General features: G+C 40.0%; 1 protein-coding gene across 2 annotated transcripts; it reads right to left on the reverse strand.

Moving 5' to 3' along the window:
* Positions 1 to 644: 644 nt before the first annotated feature.
* LOC125426482 lies at positions 645 to 24,987 on the reverse strand. Of its 2 annotated transcripts, none has more exons than XM_048484791.1 (8): positions 24,847 to 24,987; positions 16,632 to 16,753; positions 12,766 to 12,904; positions 11,137 to 11,258; positions 10,138 to 10,248; positions 9,306 to 9,412; positions 6,751 to 6,841; positions 645 to 1,186 (listed from the first exon to the last, which is right to left on the reverse strand). In XM_048484791.1, the coding sequence occupies exons 1-8, from the start codon at positions 24,968 to 24,970 to the stop codon at positions 1,070 to 1,072; spliced, it is 933 nt and encodes a 310-aa protein (XP_048340748.1). In that variant the 5' UTR covers positions 24,971 to 24,987; the 3' UTR covers positions 645 to 1,069. The 2 variants fall into 2 exon arrangements, with proteins under 2 accessions (XP_048340748.1, XP_048340749.1); XM_048484792.1 differs by lacking the exon at positions 24,847 to 24,987 and adding an exon at positions 22,902 to 23,036.
* Positions 24,988 to 25,761: the final 774 nt, after the last annotated feature.

A 25,761-nucleotide genomic window follows, 5' to 3' on the forward strand; every position in this document is an offset into this window, starting at 1 on the left:
GCTCCAACCACTTAATGTACTTATTTTTTCCCTATGAAAGTTGCATGCTTTATCATCTTATCTTGCTTTTCCAAAAGTCAACTTATTAAAAGCCAGCACTACAAAAAATGTATTTTTTTTTAAAAAACCCTATAATATTACAATAAAAATATATCACAACAAACTACGATGCTACAATGACACTCAAGAAAACAACCACAAGATGAGTTTAACATAACTTTACCAGAATATATATATTTTTTGGCCTGGCACTGAAATTCTAGTAATATATTTTTGCCTGGTGGACCTCACGGAATAATATTTCACAGGAAAAAGGAACCGCATTCAAAGCGACTTTGTCTAGTGTCAGCTGTGAGGGCCCCATCTCCATTTACTCACTTTTTCTTCCCAGTGGAACTAAGAAGGCACTGGCACTTGCAGTGTGTCCCTAGATGAAGGGGAAATTGGACTGAATCCTGGTCCAAGTGCTTAGGAGGTAGGTGCATGGGAGACAGCCTGCAAAGAATTCTAGCAAAAGGGTATTTGGTGCTGTTCATAAGGAACTCCCACATTCCACAAAAAAAGTAACCTGTACTACCAGATGTATGGAGTAGTTTGAACAACCTGGAAAAGGTGGAGATTCTTATCAAAAAAGCAGATGCATATTTTAGAGTACACAGTATTTATTTTAAAATGTATATACTGCCTTGCACGAATACTATCAAAGTGGCTTACAAAGTGTTAACACAGTTTGGTAACAAAAGTATCAAAGAAGTATATAAAAAAGCAAGTAGACATAAACAACAGCCAACATAAATACCATCAAAACTAAACATCATATTCAGCATCTAAGAATAAAAAGGACAAAATCTGTAGAAAAAATAGCACAGCAGCATTTTTTGTTCTTTAAGTATGGACTTCTCACTAAAGGGAACTAGATTCTCTTACTATAACCAGGTGAACATATCACGTCTCTGCCTTTCCATTTTAACCCCCAGAAATGGCTGTAGGCTCCACACTCTGCTCATTAAAAAAGAAATAAAACACTGCTATATGAGCCACAACTCTATAGATTGTGTAAGTATTTATATTAAAGAATCTTATATAAGTAAATTTGTTTCAGTGCTTCTCTATCAGCATCTTCCTCCAAGAATACATCATAGAGTAATGGGATTTCTTCTACCCATTGGCTGAGCTGAATGTCCACCTGAAAAAAATTGCAACATGAAATTAACCTTCCATGTGTGAATCTGCTCCTGTGAATATACAGACAGACAGAAACCTTTATTGGTATAGTTGGAATTAATATATACAACAGAGATGATACTTAGACCCATTCAAGAGCTAAAAACATAAATAAATAAATAAAACCATTAATAAAATTCTTGTTGGGTACAGATTTGACAATTTACTTCAAGCTGTTAGCAAAACTAGACAGCCATTGATTGGAAGCAGTGTGAATATACAGCACAATGCAGTAATGATGAAGGCATGTTATAAAGGAAATCAATTCAAATAGTAAGTTGCATGGTGGAGTTGTTACAGGCAAAAGTCTGCAAAATATGCACGGAGGCTTGAATGTCTTGGTGGCACTCAGCCATGGGAATGCACAACACAACAGTGTGAAACTGCAGGGTCAGACTACAGACCTATCTAGCTCAACTAAGTGGCTCACAGAGAAGTCAGGTAAAGGAAGGGTCCCCTGAACCCACCCAAACTATCAGCTAACCACCTTGGAATGGAGATGCCAGAGGCTGAACCTGAGACCTTCTGCATGCAAAATATGTACCCCCACCCCGGAGTCATATGGCTCCCTGATATTGCTTTCTTTCATTTGGACACTAACAAGTTACAGTTCTGTGCAGCTGGTGAACTGCTTTTGCCAGACTTCAAAAAAACTATTTTTGGCCTTTTACTGACTCAGTAAGGTCTCCCCCCCCCCCCCAAAAAAAAAGAACTGCTTTACAATGTGGCAAGTGTCTATTTAGCAAATAAAGGCTAGTGTCACAGGTCATTTTATATAGATACCATTTTCTAGAAATTGTATCAGTTCCCCCTGCCAAGTAAAACTTAAAGTGTAAGTCAGTTGTAAAGTATGGACATGGCTATCTTAGACACGGACTGTCTCCCATATGTCAACACAGCTATTAATTTTAATGGGATATCTCCCCCTGCTTTTAAGGTTCAGACCAATAAGGGCCATCCTTTATTCCCTGATCTGACAATGATCCGCTTCAATATTGTTAACTGAAGAGAATAAAGCCTTTAGCTGTTTTTTGCATTTTATTTAGTTATGTTGCACAATTATTCGAAGTGTTATTTCATGGATTGCATATCTTCTAGGTCTGTGGTACAGAGGGGTAAGCGGCAGTACTGTGGTTAAAGCTCTGCTCACGAGCTGAGTTTGATCCCAATTGAAGTTGGTTTCAGGTAGCCGGCTCAAAATTGACTCGGCCTCCCATCCTTCCGAAGTCAATAAAATGAGTACCCAGGTTGCTAGGGGTAAAATGTAGACTGGAAAAAGTAATGGCAAACCACCTCGTAAACAAAGTCTGCCCAGTAAACATTGTGATGTGACATCACCTCATGGGTCAGTAACATCCTGGGTGCTTTACTTTGCATTGACTAACTGTAATCCTGTGTAAAACTACTTCAATCTAAGGCCACTGATTCTAATAAACATAGACTAGAGTAACTTTACATAGGATTTAACTGTAGCTATTACTCCTTCGGCTCACCTGGAGGAAATGTTCTTTTACTAACTCTGCCAAAGTTATCATCATCATTAAATGAGCTGGTTGTAGCCAGAGTTATCTGCAAATGAAATATGCTCTGCATGTCCCAACAGGTGCAAGAGTAGGAGTTGTAAAAATGCCAGTGCAGAGGGGAAAGCAAGAAAAAACAGAACTGGAATACCCAAATTCAGATTTGTAATAAGCAAATGCAATCTGTCTCCCTCTTTTTAAAGAGAACAAGTTGCAGATACAAATACTTTATCCCAAGAACCATGGGTATTCTACACAGAGGGAGTTATTTTTACTATGTACCCTCATCATCTTCACTCTTCTTGTCCTTGAATTATCCTTAAACTGTTTGTGTAGTTTTCAAAGGTCCTTAATTAGGGACTTAGGACAGATCAGGCATTCTTCTTGTCTAACAGCCATCTAGTTCCCCAGTAGGCACCCTCTATGAGTTGGCAGAGGCATTATCAGACATGGCTCTGGAGACTCCTAGACTGATTATTCTGCTACAGATACCTCATTGGGACTAGCCCAAGATTTTGTAGCTTCTTTGATTGCCTTATAACTGGTCCAACATATGAAAGAGGTCACACCTTGGATTTAATCTTTTACAGCAAGCCTTTGAGGAAAGGTTTGGTTTCAGGGCTGGAGAGTCATCCTGAACCATTATCTACTTAAAACCAAGATGAATGTGACCCCGACACCCTGACACAAGAGGCCCAGTAAAAATGGTCAGCCCACAGAGACTCATGCATCCTACTAGATTCCAAAATGCTCTGGCAGATTTTAAGATTCCAAATATATTTTGCTCAGGCCAAAGTGAAAACAGGGAATGTAATGCTCTTTGCAACTATTGACAAGGTTGTCCCTTGCTGACCTCCCCTCCCCATAGGATGAAACCTAGCCCCCTCGTTTCCCACAGAGCTGGATAGCCTGAAAAGGACTGGGAGATGTCTGGAATGGTGCTGGCAGAGAGTTCTTACTAAATTTGACAGATCTTGCTGAAGAGCCCATTGTAAGACCTGTGAAGTGAAGGTGATAGCAGCACAGAAAGGTTACTTTTCTACTAGTACAGCAGCATGTTTGTACCAATTATTCAAGGTAGCTGAGAAATTTCTGATGCCTAAATCTCAGCCTCCAGTGATCCAGGAATTGACAATTAGCTGTGATACTTTTTTTCAAGCTTTTTGCTGATAAAAATATAGAAAATATGTTCCAATGTAGATGTCAGTTATAACACAGGTATACCAGAAGAAAGGTCTAATACTCAGACTTGGCTATTTTATGGATAATTTTGACCTAGTTTCTATGATGGATGTGGATAAGATTCCAGGATCTGTGAAAGCCACTACTTGTACTTGATCCTTGCCCATACTGGCTGATAAAATCATGTGAGAACCACATCAACAAACCCTATTATAAATTGCTCACTAACTCTAGATTCCTTTTCTTGGCCAAAGAGGAGGTTATTCATCAACTACTTTAAAAAATCCCTACAGAAAAATGATGTGGCCAATTATCACCTGGTTTCTAATACACCCTTCTGGGCAGTGATTGAAAGAGCAGTAATGGACCAGCTCCAAGTCTTATTGGATATCTCATCTGCTCTAGACTCTTTCCAATTTGGCTTCAAGCCAAGCTATAAAACACAGACCCCTCATCTGATTGCAGGGAAAGGCCAAGTCTGTCTGTTGCTGTTTTTGGATTTATCTACAACCTTTGATACAGAAGATGATGTCATCTTGTTGAGGCACTTGGAAATAGTAGTAGATTTCAGAGGAGGTGCCTTGAACAGGCCCAAATAATTCTTCATAGATTGGAAACCAGTTGCTACCAAAGGGCCAGGAGCATGCGGGAGGACTTTTTCTGTCTCCACTCAGAGATTCACCATGTGCCTACCTTTTATGGGTTTGAGAACATGGCAAAGACCTTCTTCCTCACCCAGGCATTTGGTTAGTCTCCCTGGAAAACCCTTCTACAGCTTCTGGCCTGGGGATTATTTTAATGTGTTTTTATTGCTATTTTAATGTGTTTTATTGCTATTATAATTGTTATATTTTATTCAAAATGTTTTTATTATGGGTTTTATTGTTTTAACCTTTGTAAGTCATCTAGATATGCTAGTATGAGGTGAGAAATAAATATCATAAATAAATAAAATAAAGTAGAACCTATCTTGTGGGGTTCCACATGACACAATTCTATTCCACATGCTTTTCAATCTCTGTGTGAAGCTCTTAGGTCAAATCACTTGCAGTTTGGGGGTTGGCTGTTATCAATATGCTAATCGAATACAAAAGACCTGCTACAAAAGACTTGGTTGCAGGCAAACACAACACTCACAAGTAGGTGCAAAGTGATCTGTATTGAGTTGGTGTAAAATCAATACTAAATCAATACTAAATAAGCATACACAGAACAAACCATCACCATCTCAGACACACTTAACTCAGAACAAACAAATGGAACACATGCAAGAACAAAATAAGGTACCACAACCAAAGTCTCTGTACGTGTCACAAGCATTAAAGTCCAGTCCAAAAGGCACTGAGTGGAGACTGTTGTGATGAAGAGTCCTTAGAAATGCTGGTGTCTCTGGTAATTCCCCATTTTGTGGGAGACTGCCTCGTTAGAAGACTTATTCCATGTTGGGAACATACAAGTCTTGAATATGACTTGTGGAAAATACCTTTCCTGTTTAATCAGGCTCAACCTCGAATTTTCTGTAGTGCCTCCTGAAAGTTAGTCTGGCTGTGAAGATTAAAACAACTAAGGACAGAAACGACAAAGGTCTATAAAGTTTTACAAGGGGTGGAGAAAATGGATTAAGGTAGTTTACAGTGCAATCTTAAAGAGAGTTACTCCAGTCTAAGCTGACTAAAATGAATGGGCTTAGACTGGAGTAACTCTGTTTAGGATTGCAATGTTAGTCTGCCCACCCTGTAATGTTAAACCTTGAGGTTAACCAGGTAAGTTGATGGACAATAAATTCTGGAGGGACAAAAGGAAGAACTTCTTTACCAAGCAAGTAATTAAATGGTGTAATCACAGTGAGTGGAAATGGCAGTGAGAATAGACAGCTTTAAAAGTGAATTAGACAGGCTCTGGAGAAGAGTCCATCAATGGCTACTAGCCATGGTGGCTAAAAACCATCTCTATATTCCACAGAAAAAATAATTGCTTTACACCATTCCCCCCTGAACTAATGGTGTTTGAATAGTTAATAGTTTATTCTCACTGTTAGGCCTTTGTCTTTTGTTATTGTTTACTGTTTTTAATGCATATATTTAATGCATTGCTATTGTTTTTATGTATTATTTATTGTTAGCCACTTGAAAGAAAAAATAGGATAGAAACATTTTAAATTAAAAGCAAAATACGCAGAAAGCAACCAAACAACATTAAAGTGAAGCAAGGTAATGCTACAGATCTGACAGAAGTCTATTTCAGTGTCTCAGAACACTCTATTGACCCCAAAGTCCCCAAGCTTTGATAACAGGGATTCTGATGGAGCTTCTAGTATGAAACTGTTTAAGTAGAATACACCAGTAAATTTCATTCTAGTAATCTGGCTTTTTAATGGGGCTATAAGTTTCTCTCTCAATACAAGTATCAAATTAGTTTATCATCACTAATCAGTACTGTTGTGAATGGATCATCTTCTATATAGCTGAGCAGTTTATAAATGTCTCAGACCTTTTGTTCCTCTCAGATTTGATGGTCTTTTGATGTATCTGTCGAAATGAAGTCTAGTCCATGAAACCTTATGCAGCAATATAATGCAATTATTTTAAGGTGCCACAGATTTCTTTATTGCCTAAAAACTAGAGATCAAGTTGAGATTAGGGGCATGAAATCAGATTCTCATTTGTTGGTGATAAGAGTAAGACCACAATGCCTCTTTCAAGAGAGAAGCGAATTACTGGTTTATTGAAGCGAATTACCAATTAAATCCCTAGCATTTTAATTAGATGAAAATGGCTCTTTATATCAAAATCAGAGTGAACAGGCTTCAAATACAGTTACTCACCTGAAAATCTGATAAAGATTCCCCAAGGCTAGGGACTGTGACTAATAATGATCCTTTCTTTTTTATATTTTGATTGATAAACTCCCAGGATCTAGGAAAAATTATTGTAAGAGTTTGTAAGAAATTCTTCCTTCAAGAATTTACCAGCATAGAGAATTCTTAACAATTTACAATGAAATACAGTCGTACAAAAGTGTGGGCTTTATGAGACTGTGTTTAATCATATTAGTTAAAAGTATATAATAATTTTGAGCAGGACAGTTCTAGATTCTTGTAGTAGCCTGAATGCTATCCCAAATCCTTGTTTCAGGAGCTGAGAAAGATTTTCTAGTGATGCAACGATGCTAGCACTAAGAAGGAGCTGCAATAGTATCAGCAAGCTTTTTCTCTTGATGAACAATTTCAACAGACAGAATAATCAGATCTTTTCCTGCCTATCTTATTTTCTTAGTGAATGAGTGCACACATTTCACAACATGCACACATCTACATTAAACACCCACACTAATCCCAGGAAAATAATATAATGCTAGAAACCTAGCCTGGCCTGCAGGAACAGTAGAGCCTTTTGAGGAACAAGATGTTGATTTTCTAGTGGTGGACAGTGAAGTTGTGTCACAGCTGACTTATGGCAACCTTAGAGGTGTAGCTAGGGAAAATGGAGCCCGGTGCAAAATCTGAGGGGCCCCCCCGCCCCAGTTTTAGTTTGTTTTTTGTATTTTTTAGTGTTTTTCAGTTTTTTGCCTGCAAGGGGCAGTTTTTAGGCTAGCAGCACCAAAATTTCAGGGTATCTTTAGGAGACTCTCCGGATGATACCACCCAGGCTTAGTAACATTTGGTTTCAGGGGGGTCCAAAGTTATGGACCCTCAAAGGTGTAGCCCCCATCTCCTATTAGCTCCCATTGGAAACAATGGGGGATGGGGCACCCCCTTTTGGAGTCCTTAACTTTGGACCCCCTGAACCAAACCTCACCAAACCTGGGTGGTATCATCAGGAGAGTCTCCTAAAGATACCCTGAAATTTTGGTTCACCTAGCCTAAAAACTGCGCCCCCTGCAGGCCAAAAACTGAAAAAAACACTAAAAATACAAAAGCGCAAACCTGAACCCCCCCGCCCCAGCCTGGGCCCGGTGCAACGCGCACCCCCTGCCCCCCTTGTAGCTTTGCCTCTGGGCAACCTTGCACAGTTTTCAAAGCAAGAAATGAAAGAAGTGGCTTGTCATCGCCAGTCTCTGCATAGTAATCCTGGGCCCCTTCCGCACACGCAAAATAATGCGTTTTCAAACCACTTTCACAACTGTTTGCAAGTGGATTTTGCCATTCCGCACAGCTTCAAAGAGCACTGAAAGCAGTTTGAAAGTGCATTATTCTGCATGTGCGGAATGAGCCCTGGACTTTCTTGGTTGTCTCCCATATTAACTAGGGCTGATCCTGCTTAGTGTACTCATTTTTCTTGCACATGTATTAGCAAGATTATAAGAAAAATGGCTTGTGCACCATACTTTGAGATATTATTCTGCCCTACCTACTTGCAGAAACTCAAAATACAATTGAGCTAGAGGTCACGATGCGATTGCAATTGCAATGTAATTTGTTGTCTTCCTTTCATCAGACTTATTTGATTCTTCTTCTGATACTGTAGTTGCTAAGTTTCATAACATCATTTTAAAAATTTGACTGAATTTTTATACACACAACCATTTTAATAAAAATTAGGAGATAAACTTTTCAAAAATCAAGACCAAAAAACAAGTCTTGTGTTACTGTAAATAAGGTCATAAACAAACTCCTTATTTTTTAAAAAAGTATGTTATATTAATGAACCTCCTTAAGATCTGTTAGGATCACTAGATCAAGAATTGTATGGTATCAGCTGTTTTAATTGATAGTTCACGACACGAAACAAGATGTTACACCTAAAAAACCCTAGAGGATTTTTTTGTTACTGCAAACCCAAACCTTTTAAAGAAAACACCAAAAGAGCTGTGAATTCATGGTACCGATTGAATCCATAAATACATAAATCATGACTGGCCTAATCACATTAAAATAATATTTCACATTAGTAAGACTTGACATTCAACGTATGTAGAAAGAAATAACTAGATTTCAGAAACTGAGTTTCCTAGTTGACAGTTCTGTGAGAACTGAAGCTAGAAAGTAAGTTTCTCCATTATGCCAACATCCCAGATCTTTGGGTATCATAATGCAGGGAAAATGAAGTACTTCAATTTCAAAGTTATTTTTCTAGTCACTGCTAGGAAAGATAAATACAAACTTGTGTTGGCAGTCTTTGTTTTCATTGCCTATTAAGTATTTGTGGCATTCAAATGGGAAAACAGTTTATTCAAAAGATTTATATCCAGTCACTCAGCCTGAAAAGAAGACTTTTAAGATGGCCTCTAATAACATTCAGAGTTTATTCTGATATACATTTCAGGTCTTTTTGTTCATTAAAAAAATAAAAATGGGTGTAGAATATGGAATGTAGTACTAGCTAGCTGTATTGCCAAACACATATTTCTGGTTCCTAAAGTCTAGAACACACAGCCTACCTGGCCTGTTCCTCTTTGTCAAGGAAGTATTCAAAGACATTGTTCATTACAACAACATCAGCCTTCTGAAGAAGCGAAGCCTGGGTACGTATGTCTGCATTAAGCACCTGAAGGAAGAGAATTTTCCAGCTTAGAATACCATGAAAGATTGTCATTGGACAGTCCTCATCACTAACACCTACATAATAGAAAAAGGTTACCTGCATCAGTTTCTCAAGCCGTTACACACAAACACTTACACTGAGAGATTATGATGCATTCTGAGTTGCAAAGGGATGAAAAACTGAATAAATGTTAAGACAGCTGGGGGAGATACAGGATGCTATCAGCATACGATCAAGTTGAATTGAGGGAAAAAGACGAAAGGATAGCACTTGTGCCCTATCCCAGTTACATTCATTAAATTAATTGTTGTTACCCACTGACTGATCTCCATGGAATAAGCATTACTCAAAATAAGTATGTACCAACAGTGTATAAGGCACAGATCAGAAAAACTGCAAGAATGGAAAGCCATGAGAAGGAACGCCTCAAAATCATCTTGCTAACTACTACATCTTGAGTTGTAGTCCCTCATTCATATTCTGAATCTATATTTTCCTCTGGCCACTTTTTAACTCCAAAATAGTAGAGATCACGATTGGTGCTGTTATGTAGCTGCCCAGAACCCGCTGACTGATTCAACCACATTCCCTGGAAGAACAGCTTCGAACAGCATATTCCCTAGAAGAACATCACTTAGAGTGACAGAAATTGGTGCATTTCTCTAGTTGCTTAGCTAACTTGCGATCACTCTGAAAAGAAAGCAAATGGTCAGATGTGAGCTTTTCACCTTTATTCTTTCACTGAGCTGGTATTTGGCAACAATAACTTCTTGCAGGTGACAAAAATCTGCATTCATTTCAACTCCATAGATCTGAGATGCTGAGCTGTAGAAGTAGCCCTAGAATGAAATTAAAAAGTCTTAGAGGTTTGTTTGTTTTTAGAAAAAGACATAAAATTAAACAGCATTAGAAATTTGCTTTCATTTCTCAGTAGAACTTGATTCAGAAATAGTGTGGTTTAACAATTTGGGGCCTTCCTTTCACAGGATCACATGTTGGCAGGGACATGGGGACGGGGGGGGGGGTGTCAAATGACCCAGGGCACACAAAATCGCCCATCACTGTTCGAGCCACCTCCTCCCCTCCCCAGGCCCTTGGGGGTGGGGCTTGGAGGTGGAGGTGGCTGGGCTGCCTGCCGCAGCACTCTATCCCCCTGCCCCCTCCAGGCCGGCTTCTTCAGGAGGCAGCCTGCAGGGAGGAATGGGGGGCTCAGACATGCATGGGGGCAGGGGGGATGCGGTGCCGTCCCCCCTAGAGCAAGGGTTGTCCACGGACACCATTTCCCCCCGATATACCTCTGCATGCCGGGCTCACTGCTCAAAACACAGCTTAAACATAGGATGTTTATGTCCAAGTATAATTTCTAACAAAAACTAGGTGGATATTTAACATATAGGAATGTCTTACAAGCATCCACAGCATTAACTCTTATGAATACTACACACTGAATTTAACAATTTTGTGGCAAGTAAAACAAAACCAACAGCTGTAAGATAAGTCTCACAAATCATATACTACCCTTGACTCATGCTTTCATTATTATAGTTTTCTGAAACCCTTTAACCCTCTGGCAAGAAAGCTGTCTGCAGATAAAATATGGCCAAACAAAATTTTGAACCAGACATCAAATCTGCAGACAAAAAAATTAGGTACATGAAAACACACACACACACAAAATCAAAGATACATAATAATTTTTTATACCAAATTCCCAAACAAGGTTTTACCCCAAACAGCACTGCACCGAGCCTGGAGCCAATGTCAACCACCATCTTCCCTGTCAAATCAGGTAGAACATGCCGGTATAGGAATTTCAGTTCCATGAGAGAAAATGAATGGGAAATGAACTCTGGAAAAAGCACAAAATAAAGGTATTGTTGGAATGCTGATTAACCACTGTAAAATACAGTTTGAAACAAGTCTTCCCTTCAGAATTTTCATCTCTCACTTGTTGAGTGACAAGAATACTCTCAATATCAGCCATTTGCAGATGCTTTTCAAGTTCTTTCCACCAGTCTGCTGTGACTTCAGATAAACTATCAGAAAGTGAATGGAAGTGATCCTGTCCTACTTTCAGGGCAGCAGGACTCTAAATCCAACCAAGGACATGTGGGGAGGGGAGAAGCAATTTAATTCTTCCACTACTGCACAATTTCAACAGAAAGATCCAGTCAAGTTATCATCTCATTCTTTGAGATTATTCTTTGAGGATCATTTCCCTCAGCTTGTAGACCAAACATATGGTTTGGAACCATTTTAAATTGCACAACTCCAGCATGGCAGGGTACAAAATGAAGTACAAATTAAAGCCTTTCACTTACTGACTTAGGAACTTACTCATTAAGATGAAATGGCCAACTTCATTTGTTTTTAGATGTCAGACAAAAACATTAACAGAATTGCCATTTGGAAACTGGAATCAGTCAATTTTTCAGTGACTGTAACTGAGGTATCATTTCGTTCTTTTGCCAGTGTCGTGTAACTGTTTTATTACTGATATGAGTGTAGAAAGATTCCCATTGAATTTCAGTGATCTAGGTACTTGATAGCCCTGATTTGAATGTTTTCAAAAAGAAAAGAAAACCACACTTGATTAACATTATATTTTTGTTTATTACACTCTTTGATTGCTGGATGGCCCATGAGCCATAATACAGATGTCACTGCTTCCAGCTTTTTCGCGTGATTGGTGTTTGGAATATGCTGCCACAGGATGTGGTGATGGCCATTAACCTGGATAGCTTTAAAAGGAGCTTGGACAGATTTATGGAGAAGTTAATCTATGGCTACCAATCTTGAACCTCCTTGATTTGAGATTGCAAGTGCCTTAGCAGACCAGGTGCTCGGGAGCAGCAGCAGCAGCATGCCATTGCTTTCACATCGTGCATGTGAGCTCCCAAAGGTATCTGGTGGGCCACTGCGAGTAGCAGAGTGCTGGACTAGATGGACTCTGGTCTGATCCAGCAGGCTCTTTCTTATGTTTTCGAAAGACTGGAATAGAAAGTTGCAGCACCAAGCACGCATTTTATGTTCAATGTATTCGGTGGTGTTCTCTTAACAAAGGAGGAAGGTAACCACCATCCATTAATTTTCCAACTACTTTTGGCAGCAAAAGCATCCATTTTACCTATTTCCCATCACATTCAGGAGCCCAATGACAGGAGTTATCTTCCAGAGCACATTTCAATTCAGAAATCATTTGGCTGTAGGGAATACAATCCCTGCTTGAGTACACCCTGGCATGGGCATGTATTGTATTTTGGCAGTGGAAACTCTGGCTTCACTTTATTTCTTATCACATACAGGACCTTCCTGGATTTACTGTGCAGACACTTCTGAGTGCATCACATGCTTACCTAATGGTGCTGTCTGATGAGAACCACAAGTTAGGCAATAATTTCTGCTCATCTTTCCCTCTTCACATAAGGTATCAATAATGTCATCATCATACAGGAATGCATCAATATGCACAGTGGGTTTTGTTTGCTGATGCAGCTGAAGAAAAACGATACACATTGAACAATTACCTTTAATATGCTACTTTAGGATTGAACATAATGTTCCCAGAGTGTTAATTACCCACAGAAGTAGAAGACTCACTATAGACAAATGTTGATTAGGGAACAACATCTATACATATAAAAAGCTAACAATGACTTTGTTAGTCATGCCCTAACGCCGAAACGGCTGGACAGATATCCCCCAAATTTTCACATGACGTCCCTCCCTGTTGCGGGCAGGTAATCGGACCTTCAAATCGCCGAAAGTCCATACCTGAGCCAGGTAAAACATCTTTTTCCTGGTGCACCAGGCCATGAAGCTGGCTCTGTTTAACTGTCACCTTTAGAATGTTCGTGCAGCATGTCTGTGGCCTGAGGGGTTGGTATGAGGGCTTAGAATGTTCACGCAGATGGCCAGAGATGAGCAGTTAAAACAGTAAATAGGTAACACTGTTAGGTAATATGAGTGGAAGTGAAACACATACACACTTTGCCGTGTGAGACGTCAGGTGGGGTTCACCCCCTCACACGCAGGTAACTTTCACTCTCTGTGCCTCACCCACTGCTACCACACAACACACATACTCTCATCCACATCCAGCTCATCCTCACACACCTCACTCTGCCCTCCCTCACATCCAACTACCACTTACCCACTTCCTCACCCATATTTGCCACAGCTCTCTTTTACTAAAAGCGAGCTGGAGTTTGTCTTTTTCTTCTAAGAAAATCTGCGGGGTGGGGGCGAACCAACACTACTGGTCTCCACTTCTTTTGCACGTGGCCCTTTAAAAACCCAGGGAGCTGGCTTCGATCTGAACGCCTCATCACCCTGCCTCTGCTGCCTGCCTGGGATAGCCTCCTTGCCCCAGTTCTGCCTCACCCAAGCCAGGACTGTGCGTGTCAACCAGCCTCATGGACAGCGGGATTCGCACTCTGGACAGTTCCGTTGTGGAATGAAAAGGGTTACCTTATACTAAAAAAACAAGACACCACTATATAACAATGTGAATTGAAAAGGGAAAGAGGGATTCCATTTGACCACCCCAAAAGGCTATGCTGCGGATCATTGGACCTGCATGGACATCTGTGTGGGTTGCGGACTGTGATGAGAAGGACAATTGCCACAGCAAAGCATGGCCGGGCCCCGCTAGTTTCAAATAGGAAAGCCAAGAGACAGAGTGCCTCTAGTGGTCTAACCAGCTAAGGAAAGGGAGTGAGAAGAGACTTCTGAGGAGGAAATCAGACTTGAGAGTATCAGTTTAAGGAAAGAAAGAGGTGACACAAAAGGATGGAAAGGCAATAAACTTAAAGGCCTATCTAGCTGACGCCTGCCCCCTGCTGGGTCTTCTTCTCAGTTGCTCTGCATGATAGACATTGTTTCTGTCAACACATAAGGATCCCAAATGCTTAAGGTTGACTTCTACTACAAAATTGTTGTGATATGCCGTACGGTGCAATCCTATACCCTTTTAATCTCACTGATTTCAGTGGATTTAGGAGAGGGTGACTCTGTTTAGGACTGCACTGCTCATGGTTCACCAAACCTTAGGACTAAAAGAGATGATACTTAGCAATAAATTTAGTCACAATAAAGTAGGTGTGATCTTGATCCAAGATTCTAACAATACATGATATCCATATCCATAGGTTACTATTCACCTCAAACTTTTTTCTACGAAGATTTCTAATATGTGCTGGGCGCCTTTTCAAAATAAAAAAACTAGAAACAAAAGGTAACTCTCTTGTAATGTCTTTGTGTGGTTGAGAAAATCTCCACAGAGTTTTACTTAAACCTGGCTGGATCTGTTAGTTGCAAGAGATGAACTCTGAAGTTTTAAAGAAAGTCAGAGAGATCTCCAGAGGCTATGGAGGCTAGTATACCACAAAAGCTTTTTTGAGGGGATTATGCCAGATCCCCTCTTTTCCTGGGCACCCTCTGGTATTAAATGCAGCATCCACCAGACCGAGTCAAAGACAAACACTCTGCAGGGTGGTTTACAATACAGTAAGCCACAGATCTAATCAACTGATCAAGGCCAGCTGATCAGTAGTGAATGACCCTTTAAGAGCCAGACAGTCAATGACAGTTGGTGCTTTGTCAGCCTATCCTTTGAGAACTGACTTTATAGTGAGAATTAAGAGAACTGACTTATGAGAGAACTGACTTTATGACTTGGGATCAGAAAGTAAAAGGGCCAGGAAAGAACATCTCCAGCCTCTTGAGGGTGTGGTAACATACCCATAGTCCTTCAGTGTAGAGGTGGTTGATAGGGATCTTTCAGGCATTGCTACAGCATCATACAAGTTGGACCTAGGCACATGGCCAAGAATCTGACAAAAGCATGTCACCTGTTTAGGGACAGATTTTCCAACTCACATCTCCATCATTCACAGGTATCTTGGTTTTCTTAACCTCTCCCCACAGCAGTAGCTCAGAGCATTCACTGGACTTCTAGGAGTCCCTCATGCATCCTTGGTATCACCAAAAACCATCAAAAGGAGAGCAAGATTTGAGTTCAATAGCATCTTAAAGACCAATAGTGTTTCCAGAGAATAAGCTTGCAAGAGTCAAAGCCTGCTTCCTCAGATACTCTCAAAAATTCATGCTCAGGAAATCTTGTTGGTCTTTAGGGTGCTACTGAACTTGAATTTTGCTCTTCTTCTGCATGCCAACATGGTGACCCACCTGAAATCAAAAATAAGGAAAAATCTCAAGATGGTTTATTCTCAAATGTAGGTTAACTTTCTGGAACTTCTTCAAAAAACCTTATGTTTATTTTTAATATGGTATGATGCTTGTTACTTTTAGGTGTACTGTGTATTGTATTTCTGCAGACTTTAATCTCTTCTCCTTTTCCCTTCAAGCATTAGCTCCGTATTTATTGCTATTTTGCATTTCAGAAAGTGGAACATAATATTATGAATTTAAATTAAAATGCTACTGAATTTAACAGGATATGAGGAAAATGGATTACAACAGACAATAAAAATAAAAGTAATTGGACTGAGTGAGGGGAAATAAGAGGAAGTAATTCAGAAGGGCAGCTGTGCTAACCTGTTGTGGCTTAAAAAGGGGGGGGGAGTCTTGTGACACTTTTGACTAAAAATTTTATTCCAGTATAACCATTTGTGGAGTAGAGCTTACTTTTGCCAGATGTATTGAATCCATAAAAGCCTTCAAGGTACTCTAAGGATCTTTTAAAATGATATGAAACAGTTGAATTAAAAACAAGAGTATGAATGTACGGCTTTCAACATTGGTGGTGGAAAGTGCCATCAAGTCACAGCTGACTTATGACGACTCTGTAGCAGTGGTGTAGCGCCAAGGGAACTGGGGGGGGGGGGGTGATGCACTGGGTGTGCCCTGGTGCGAGGGCATGGTGTTCTGGGAGTGGGGGTGTTCCGGGGCGTGGTAGGGGCACAGGGCACACATGCCCCGGGCGCAGTTCCTCCTTGGCTTCAACCTTGCCCTGTAGGATTTTCAAAGCAAGAGATGTTCAGAGGTTGTTTTCTATTGCTTGCCCTCTGCATGGACTGAAATAATTCTGAGTGAACTGTAACTGGCCCAGGGTCACTCAGCAGGCTTCATGTGATTAGGGTTCAGATTAGAGTCTCCCGCTCTTAACCACTATACCATGCTGGCTCTCCAAAGCTTTAGGTAGCAAAAATCACAAAATCATGTGCTACATTTACTACTGCATGAAAACAACAGAACTTACTTTTTGAATGGCAAAGTGCTCAGAAGCAAGCATTGCATTAGTGGGCAAAAAATGTCGAAGGTCTTCAGCAATACTTCTGAGAAGAACATCATCGTTATGGGATTTAAATTCATCAAAGTCATCTATAAAACAAAGATAATTAAATGATCATGGGGGCTGACAAGCAATCGACATATGTTGTACAGATGCGATTTGTACTTGGTTTCAGATGGAGCGTTCTTATTTGAAGGGCCATTTCCCAACTTGAGAACTGGCAATTTTCCAACTGGGAGAGGCTGTTGCTCAGTAGTAGACTACATACTATGGATGCGTGAGATCCCCAATCCAACATCAAAAACGCTTTTGAAAGGCTGGAAGAATGACAAAATACTTGTAGTTGCTTGCCTAATACGTTTTTGACACACAACTTTACTTCTTGTTCAGACAAAATATGTTGGAGTAGAAATTGAGAAGATCATGGTAGAATAGAAAGAAACATATATCAATGGGAACATTTATGAGGCATCTACAGTCATGAAATATTAATAGGATCAAAACTCCAGAGGTAAGAATTTAATTTGTAGGTAGTTATACCTCGAATTCAATACAGATCTGCATCTTCTACGTAGAGGCATCTTCACCTTGTTTCTGGCACATGATGCTCAGGTATATCATCTGAGAAGTTAATGAATTGCCAGTTTCTATTACCATGGGAAATTTCCAAACTAATTCAAAGCACTACTTGTTTTTATGGAAGGTACTGTCAGTATTCCAATAGTAAGACTAGTCCTACAGGTTCATCCAGTTTACCATTTAAATTGATGGAAGGGGGGGGGGGGAGACTATGTGGTTACTGAGTGTTAATGAAACAAACAAAACCCAGAAACCTAGTAATTGGAATCTAATTGGCTTACATTAAATGCACTTCTGTCAGAGGCAATGACTCTAAGTATGGCTGCAGAAATTACTGTTGCTTGGATCCTACAGAGTGTGGGTGTAAGGATACTTGGGAAACGGTCCCTTTCCAACTTCCTCTTTTCCCCAGCATTTAAAATTACTGATGCTGGAGGACACAGGTCTCATATGGACCTGGAAAAGGGGACACAGCAAGCAGAGAGAACCAGGAAAAAAATCACCCTACCCTTCCTTTTTCAATGGTGATTTGTTGAAGCAAGGGATGTCACTGGTACCCCCTCATCCCTGTAGTATCCTAGACCACATGGCTGTTTGTCCACAAGAGTCTTTCAATCTTCTGTATCAGTATTTTGGAGGTTGCAGGGGGCTACTGTGAGAAGGCAGGAAAGAACTGTGTCACCACATATGATCCCAGCCTATGTTTAACTCATCTCTTTGTAACTGTCAGTTCCAGACCTAGCCAACCTCCTCCTAATCCTGTAAGCTATGAGGGAACAGTCCATTTTGCTGCTTAAACAATTCGGGGGTGGGAAACTCACAGGATATGATTTACTCTTAAGAGCCACTTGTCTCCTTCACCTTTGGATCCCAAGCCTGAAGGGACTTGCTCTTTACTTGACAATATTTGCTTGGTGGCATGAGAGTATCACACATGCACACTTCCTGGTTCCTATGGATTTTCTTTGAAATGGGTAGGTGCATAGTTTAAGAAAGTACTTCCTTCAGAGTCTTCCTTTTATACAGAAAGCTGTTCAGTGTTACTTTTTCCCAGGACATTCACTTGAAAGGCACCTGCTGTACCAACAAGGGGAAGGAGATGATGAAAGTTCAGGCTTCCATTCCATCTCTTCCATTCCATTCCACCTAGTAAAAGCCAGGCAAATAGGGCAAAAAAAGTAAGATCACATACTTCCTTTAGGCATAGCAAAACTCACTCTCATGGTCCATCCCAACTGTAAAATGTCTGTAATGAACAGATTCTTGAGAGGATGAACAAGACTAAGAAACAACCTGTCCTATTCTCAGATGCAGAAAGACTATGGGATACACATCTGAAAAAGAAGTTGCCAATTGACAAAGCCACACAATTGGAGGAGTAATACATCTCAGAGATATAAATTTCTTTAATAAACTATAGTAATCTATCAAATCCCAGAGAAAAGGCAAACAATATAACATAAAGGAGAAAAACTCAACCCATCAAATGTAGTAGATTTACATGCTACCTTAAAATGTATTGAGAAGCACTTATTTAAAAATAGCAGGGTGCACTTTTATAACCATATAAAAATGTAGCTACATAATTTGCTGAAGCCAGATTGTATTCCATGTGAGGAAAAAGGAAGAATCTCTGTTTCTGCCTGAAATATTTTCACTGGGGGTACTCAGTGAGTGTAAAGAGGGGATTGGAATGTGACAGTTTTTGCTAGCACCTGCTTTGCTGTTTCAGTTTGTGCTATCTCTTGCTTGGCACTATTCCCAGAATGGTATGGCCTTGGTTGAGAAACTTGCCTGTGAAAGTTTCAAAGGAGGCTGAACCAAAGTTCTCTTGATCTCTGTCTGTACTTTTGATACTCAGTTCTCTCAAGAACTATGACCAGTCTAGCCATATTAATAAAGATCTTTCTGCTTTCATGAAGATTCTATTGTATGGACTCAGTAGAAATTCTCCCGGTACTTGAATTGTTACATCGAATTAATCCTTGGACAATTTAATCTTGTTTCCAAAGAACTTATTCAAAGAGGCATCAGAGGGATGGCTTGAAATACTAGGCACTCCCCTCACATCTGGCTTTAGCTCAGCTAAGAACACTCCCTCCCACAAAATATTTGTATTAAGTTTTTGTGATATTTGTATTGGGTTTTCACTGTACTGAACCAATGTTAATTGATTTTTAAGGGTAATGTTCTTTTGAATTGACTCATCAAAACGTACAGAATTCAGAAAAACCTTAAGAAATTACAGAATTAACATATGGAGAGCAACTTACAACATTCACATACACCTAAGTTGTACCACAGAAATGTACAACACATTGGCACCACCTAGGTATGTTTCCAACCCTAAAGCACATTTTGGAGGCAACCACATGTCCTATTCCAGAATAGGAAATTATTATTTAGGTATAGAGAAATTTGTCAATTAAGCTTTGAAATGCATCCGTGCAATGGTACCTGGAAACAAACTCTAATGGATCCAGTCATGAAGTAAGTGAGGAAATAGTTCTACATTGCTCTGAGAATCTAAATGTATGTGGGAAGCCACCCCACAGAATGGCTGGAAGGCATAGCCCAATCCCACTGAATAACTGGAAAACACATGATATAACTACCTGGATGAAGCTGAACAGGTGTGGGTGTCATAAGGGCCTTGAAGGAGACATATTGGAAGCCTATGTACATCATCTTATTTTCCATGGTACAAAAAATGTTGGTAAGAGGCGTGTTAGTACCCTTGACTTGAAATAAGTTAGAATATACCCATATCAACATAGAAGGGCAACCATACTAACTATCTACTCAAATATAAGACTGTCTATGGATTACATATGCTGAATAATGCATTTTTCAATCTACTTTCACAATTGTTTGTAAGTGGATTTTGCTATTTCACACAGTAAAATCCAGCTGCAAAGTGCATTGAAAGTGGATTGAAAATGCATTATTCTGCATGTGCGAAAGTGCACTTACTTTGGCCCCTTCCGCACATGCAGAATAATGCACTTTCAATCCACTTCCACAATAGTTTGCAAGTGGATTGAAAGTGCATTATTCTGCATGTGTGGAAGGGGCCTTTGTGAAATGGCAAAATCCACTTGCAAACAATCACTAAAGTGCATTAAAAGTGGATTGAAAGGGCATTATTCAGCATATGTGAAAGCACCCAGAGTAACCTAGCCAGTCACCTTGCAGCAGCATTCAGCATTGGTACACATACTGCAATGCAGAAGGCCAACCAAGAGTGGTAGATAGGAAAATATGTCCTTCTCAGCAACGATATTAGAAGGAGGCAGTAGGGATGGGTCAGTTAACATTCTAAAGCAGCTAACTGGTAAGCAGTTCTTGGTCCAGGTCCAGGCTGCAAACAGCAGCAAAGGCTGTTAGCCATTCAGAAACCAGATGTTTGCAGCATAGCAATGAAGCTGCTCCTTGTCTTTGATGCCACCTTTTGCTGGTTTCTGGCAGGGATTACTCCCCCACCCAGCTGCGGAGATGGAAGGATATAGCTGCCAGCCAACAACCCCACAGTCACTGTGATGCTCAAGTAAACGTGTCTTTAGAGAAGCTGGGTTATTTCAAGAACACTGATAGGTCTGGCAAAGCGAAAGTGGTGAAACAAGTCAGTGTCCTTCAAATACAGGAAAAGGCACATATAAGATGGTGGAAAATGCCAGCATCAAGTTATAAAGAAGACCACAGAAATACAAATTATAGAAATAGGGCTACACATCTTTTTTAGTATTGGATATATCAGCAGTCTTTAATATGAAAGTTGGTATGAAGAAACATGCTGTGGAATGGTTTGAATTGTTCCTTATTAGCCCATCAAAACCATGAGGCAGATCTCAAAAGGGAGAAAGAAATAAGAGGTGACAAAAATGGGAGATTGTGGGTGACTTTTAACTACTCTCATATTTATTGGGCTAAAGTGTGCTGAAGTCATGCTGTAGAAATGAGATTCCTAGATGTCATAAATGACTGTGTATTAGAACAGTTGGTCACAGAGTTGACCAGATAAATAGTGACCTTGGACTTGGTTCTGAGTTGTGCTTGATACTAGGTGCAAGATGTAGATGTTGTTGCACAACTAGGAATTGTGACCACTATCCTCTTAAGTTCAGTATTCATATTAAAAGTTGGTCCAAAGTCACAAACAATGACAACTGATTTCATAAGAGGAGACTTCACAAAAATGACTGGACTAATAAGAAGGAAGTTAAAGTGAGCTCCCAAAGGTGGTGGGCCACTGCGAGTAGCAGAGTGCTGGACTAGATGGACTCTGGTCTGATCCAGCAGGCTCGTTCTTATGTTATTAAAAGGGAGAATTAAGGGAGTCAAACTCTGGTAGTCTGAAAAACTAAAAAAGACTCCCAAACCTGGTGCTATACACACTACTTTTTCACTTCCATGGGAAACCTGGAAGGGATACTGAATACCACTAGGAATCACCAAAAGCTCTATGGTAAAATTACAACAACAGTCTTTCTATGGTAAAATTACAGTTTCTAGCTATTCCTAGAGCTACCATATTGGACTCCTAGGTTTTCCCCAGAATTGACTTACTGTGCACAGGACTTGGGAGGTCTGGGGATGAGGACCTCCTATGTCCTTATCTCCAGACCTCCCAACAGTTACCGTACCAGGCACAGCCTGACAACCCTATTCCAGGATGCCTGGAATATAACTCTAACTGAAACCACTTTAACTGAGGCACAAAAAGAATGCATACTTCAGGTAATACTGGGTGATTCTAAAAGGATAAACAACTCAAGCAAAAAGTTTTAATTTAAAAAGTGGAAGCTTTTCCTGACTGAAGTGAACAGAAAAGAATGAGGCAGTTGTATAACATCATAGTTCAAGAGGAGGCTTTCACTGTATTTTACTGTTTGTATTTCTTTGGTTTTACTGCCTTGTCCTCTACTCTTGGAATAGATGTTCTGCATTTGTGGTATGTTATACATTACATGTGCTTTTTTCACTACATTGGCTTCTAATTTTGCATTTCTAGTTCAATGTTTATTGGATGCCTTATGCTGTATGATTGTATTGTTTTTATAGGTTCCAATCCTTCAGTCTCAGCAAGAAAGGTAGGCTAAAATGAATTAAACAAATTAAACAAGGACAAGTTGGTCATGTGAGCAACAGAGAATTACAGGAATGGATTGGCAGAGGAACAGAATCAATTCTTTGTATTTGTTTTCACTCTGAAAAATGTGGTGCACATGCACTGGAGCTGCTGTGTTTAGTGTTTGATGGACTGAGTGAAACTGAAGTGATACAAGATGGGCAAACTGAAAACTAATGTCCAGATGACATATACTCAGATTCTTAAGAAACTCAATTGTGAAATTGTTGATCTACTTAACCAGATAGGCAACTTGTCACTAAAACGGGCCTCCATATCAGAGGACTGGAAAGTATCAAATGTTACACTGATTTTTTAAAAGGGCCTACAGCAGATCCAAAAACTTAGAGACCAGGTAGCCTAACACCATTTCCAGGTAAGATAACAGAAACAGATTGTGATAGACCAAAGGTCTGACTTAGTAAAACGAAGCTTTGTGTTATTAAAATATTTATATTAAACAAATAGAGCAACAAAGCCTACTGAGGGAAAAATCAGTATGGCTTTTGCAAAAGGAAGTCCTGTCTCACCTGTCACTTGCAGTTCTTTGAGAATCTTAACAAGCATGTGGATGTATGATCCAGTTAACATCACATACTTGGAGTTCCAAAAGGCTTTTGACAAGGTACCACACCAAAAACTTCTGAATAAGCTTGGGATTCATGAGATATGAAGGTAGGTCTTCTTATGGATTACAATTAAGAGACAGAAAGTAGAGAGAAAGAATAAATAGAAAAAATGGAGCAGTGAGGTTCACAAAGATCAGCATTAAGACTAGAGCTATTTAATTTTCTCATTTATTTAGAATTGGGAATAAGCAGTGTAGTAGCCAAGTTTGAAGAAGATACCACGTTATTCAGAATGGTGAAAACTAAGATTACTAAATAAACTGGCTGAGCTAGCAACTCTAAGGCAAATGAAGCTCAATATGGGTAACTGTAAGGGTATGCTCACTGGAACAAAAATATCCCCAAACTTAAAATATATTCTGATAGGTTCTGAAATGGCTAAGACTGAGAAGGAAGGAGATCTTGGAGTTGTAGTAGATAGCTCAATTAAAACGTTAACTCAGTGTATAGTAGCAGTGAAAAAAACCTGGGGTTTATTAAGAGAGGGAATTAATATAAAGTGGTCAATATTCTAAGGCCTTGTCCAGATCTATGGTACGGCTTCATTTGGAATACTGTGTACAGGCCATGTTGCTATGTGTCAGAAATGACACAAATAGCTGGGGAAAGTGCAAACAAAACCAAGATAAAGAAGTGATTATCATCTTTCCTATGATTAAGTCCAAAAAGTTTAAAACTTCTCAATTTAGGAAAGAAAGGCAAACAAGGAGGGACCTGACCGAGCTTTATCAAATTATGCATAGGACAGATAAGAGGAGAAAGAGGATTTTTTGTACTTCTCCAAAAACACTAGAATTTGGGGCACCCAATGAAGTTGAAGACCAATACATTCAGAGCAAAGGGAAATCTTTTTTTTTTAAATCAATGTCTGATTAAATTGAGGAATTCAACACCAGTGAATGTTGTAATGATCATGAATGGCTTTAAAAGGAAGAGAGAGAGATTCATAGAGGAGAGATCGATCATTGCCTAATAACCATACCTAGTAAAGGGAAACTCCATATATAAAGGCAGCATACCTCTGAATGCCAGTGATAGGAGGTAAAATCAAGGTAAGACCTTGCATGTTGGCCCTCCATGGCAACTAAACCTCTGATTTGATTCAGCAGAGTGTTTCATCAGGTGCAAGACTAACAGTTCATGTCAGTCTCCTCCAATTTTCCCCCTAAATCAGCTGATTATAGGCTACTACCCTAGGTATATTTTTTGGGAGTAAGCCACATCAAAAACCAATGGGGTTTCCTTCTGAATAGTTCTGCCTAGGACTGGTCTCTAAAATATTCTGGTTGTTGTGTGTTTTGCATGCTGTGTGACTGTGGTCTGGTAGATCTTGTTCCTAACGTTTCGCCTGCATCTGTGGCTGGCATCTTCAGAGGTGTATCACAGAGGGAAATCTGTAACAGATTTCCCTCTGTGATACACCTCTGAAAATGCCAGCCACAGATGCAAGCAAAACGTTAGGAACAAGATCTACCAGACCACAGTCACACAGCACAGAAAACCCACAACAACCAGTTGAATCTGGCCGTGAAAGCCTTCGACAATACATCTGAAATATTCGTTTCCCAGCCTTGCAAAGGAAATACAATAAAGTGTCCAGCGGGCAAACAGAAACCTAATTTAAAACAAAATACATTCTGAAACATTCCAGCAAATATAAACAGCAGCGCCAGGATAAAATACAGCTACATAAAACATAACGCATAAAAGTTACTCACGTTAAAACATAAATTACAATGCATACAATAAAGTTATTCATGTTTTACAGTAGCAATAAAGGATAATTATACATGGCCCAAAACACTTGGCGGTAGGTAAGCAATGAAATAACAAAGTCGTCGCTCACTAGTGGTTTTGATCCAATGCAGCAGTCGAGACACCTCCCCTGCACGCGCACCCTTCAGCACCTTCAAGATAGCCAGGCGAGCCGAGGAAAAATCCATACTTAGCGGCTCGACCCTACTGCGCATGCTCACAAACCCAAGCATTACTGTTGGTCCGAGTGCGGGAGTTAAGTTTCGGGAATGAGTAGTCACGGAATCTGCGTACGCATGCGCGGAGTTCTCTCTGGGCGGGAAGTTTACAAGCACGGCTGTCGCTTCTTTTCCCTTTCCCTGTTCGAGATGGAAGTGAACGAAACAAAATTCTGCTCCCTGGATAGGATTTATCCAGAGGTGGAGCAAAAGCATAGACAAATGAAAAGAAAATCCAAAATGATCAATTAAAGCAGTCGGGGTAGAAATAGCTTTTCTAGGAAACAATGTCGCTGCACAAATAACTACAGAGATAATTACTATCCCCCCACCCCATGTGATGCACTCCCCTCTTCGCTTGATTTACAGACTACCTTTGCTTCAGATCTTGGAAATTGTCAAGTCCTCTCCGAAGGAAATAATCACTGAAGATAGAGGCAAGGACCGCCTAGTTTTAAAAGATGCAAAACGACTAGAAATGCAACAGCAAAAAGATCAGGACATCTCCTGACCTGAATTCCAACACTGAATTATAATGTTGGAATATACTCCAATAAGTCCTCGGGTGATACCGCTCATTCATATAGATAGATTCTTCATATTTCAATTCTGGCATAGAACAGACTAAACATCCACCTTAGCCTGCAAACCCACATACACTCAGCAGGGAACGATTCCCACTGAGCAAAGGAATTTCACTTTCTGACCCTGTTTCGGTAAAATTCCTGGTCCTGCCTCCGCACTCAGTGGGAGATTTCGACGGAGAGCCTGAAGTGTCGCCTCCCCAC

This window comes from Sphaerodactylus townsendi, linkage group LG02 (assembly GCF_021028975.2).
Source record: "Sphaerodactylus townsendi isolate TG3544 linkage group LG02, MPM_Stown_v2.3, whole genome shotgun sequence".
NCBI classification, from domain to species: domain Eukaryota; kingdom Metazoa; phylum Chordata; class Lepidosauria; order Squamata; family Sphaerodactylidae; genus Sphaerodactylus; species Sphaerodactylus townsendi.

Coding starts and splice junctions, on each gene's coding strand:
- LOC125426482 (XM_048484791.1), bottom strand. CDS start 24,970: ATGCGCAGTAGGGTCGAGCCGCTAAGTATGGATTTTTCCTCGGCTCGC. Junction 11,259..12,765: donor TCATCAGACAGCACCATTAG/GTAAGCATGTGA, acceptor TGCTTTTTCCAG/AGTTCATTTCCCATTCATTT. Junction 1,187..6,750: donor AATCTTTATCAGATTTTCAG/GTGAGTAACTGT, acceptor AATTTTTTTCAG/GTGGACATTCAGCTCAGCCA.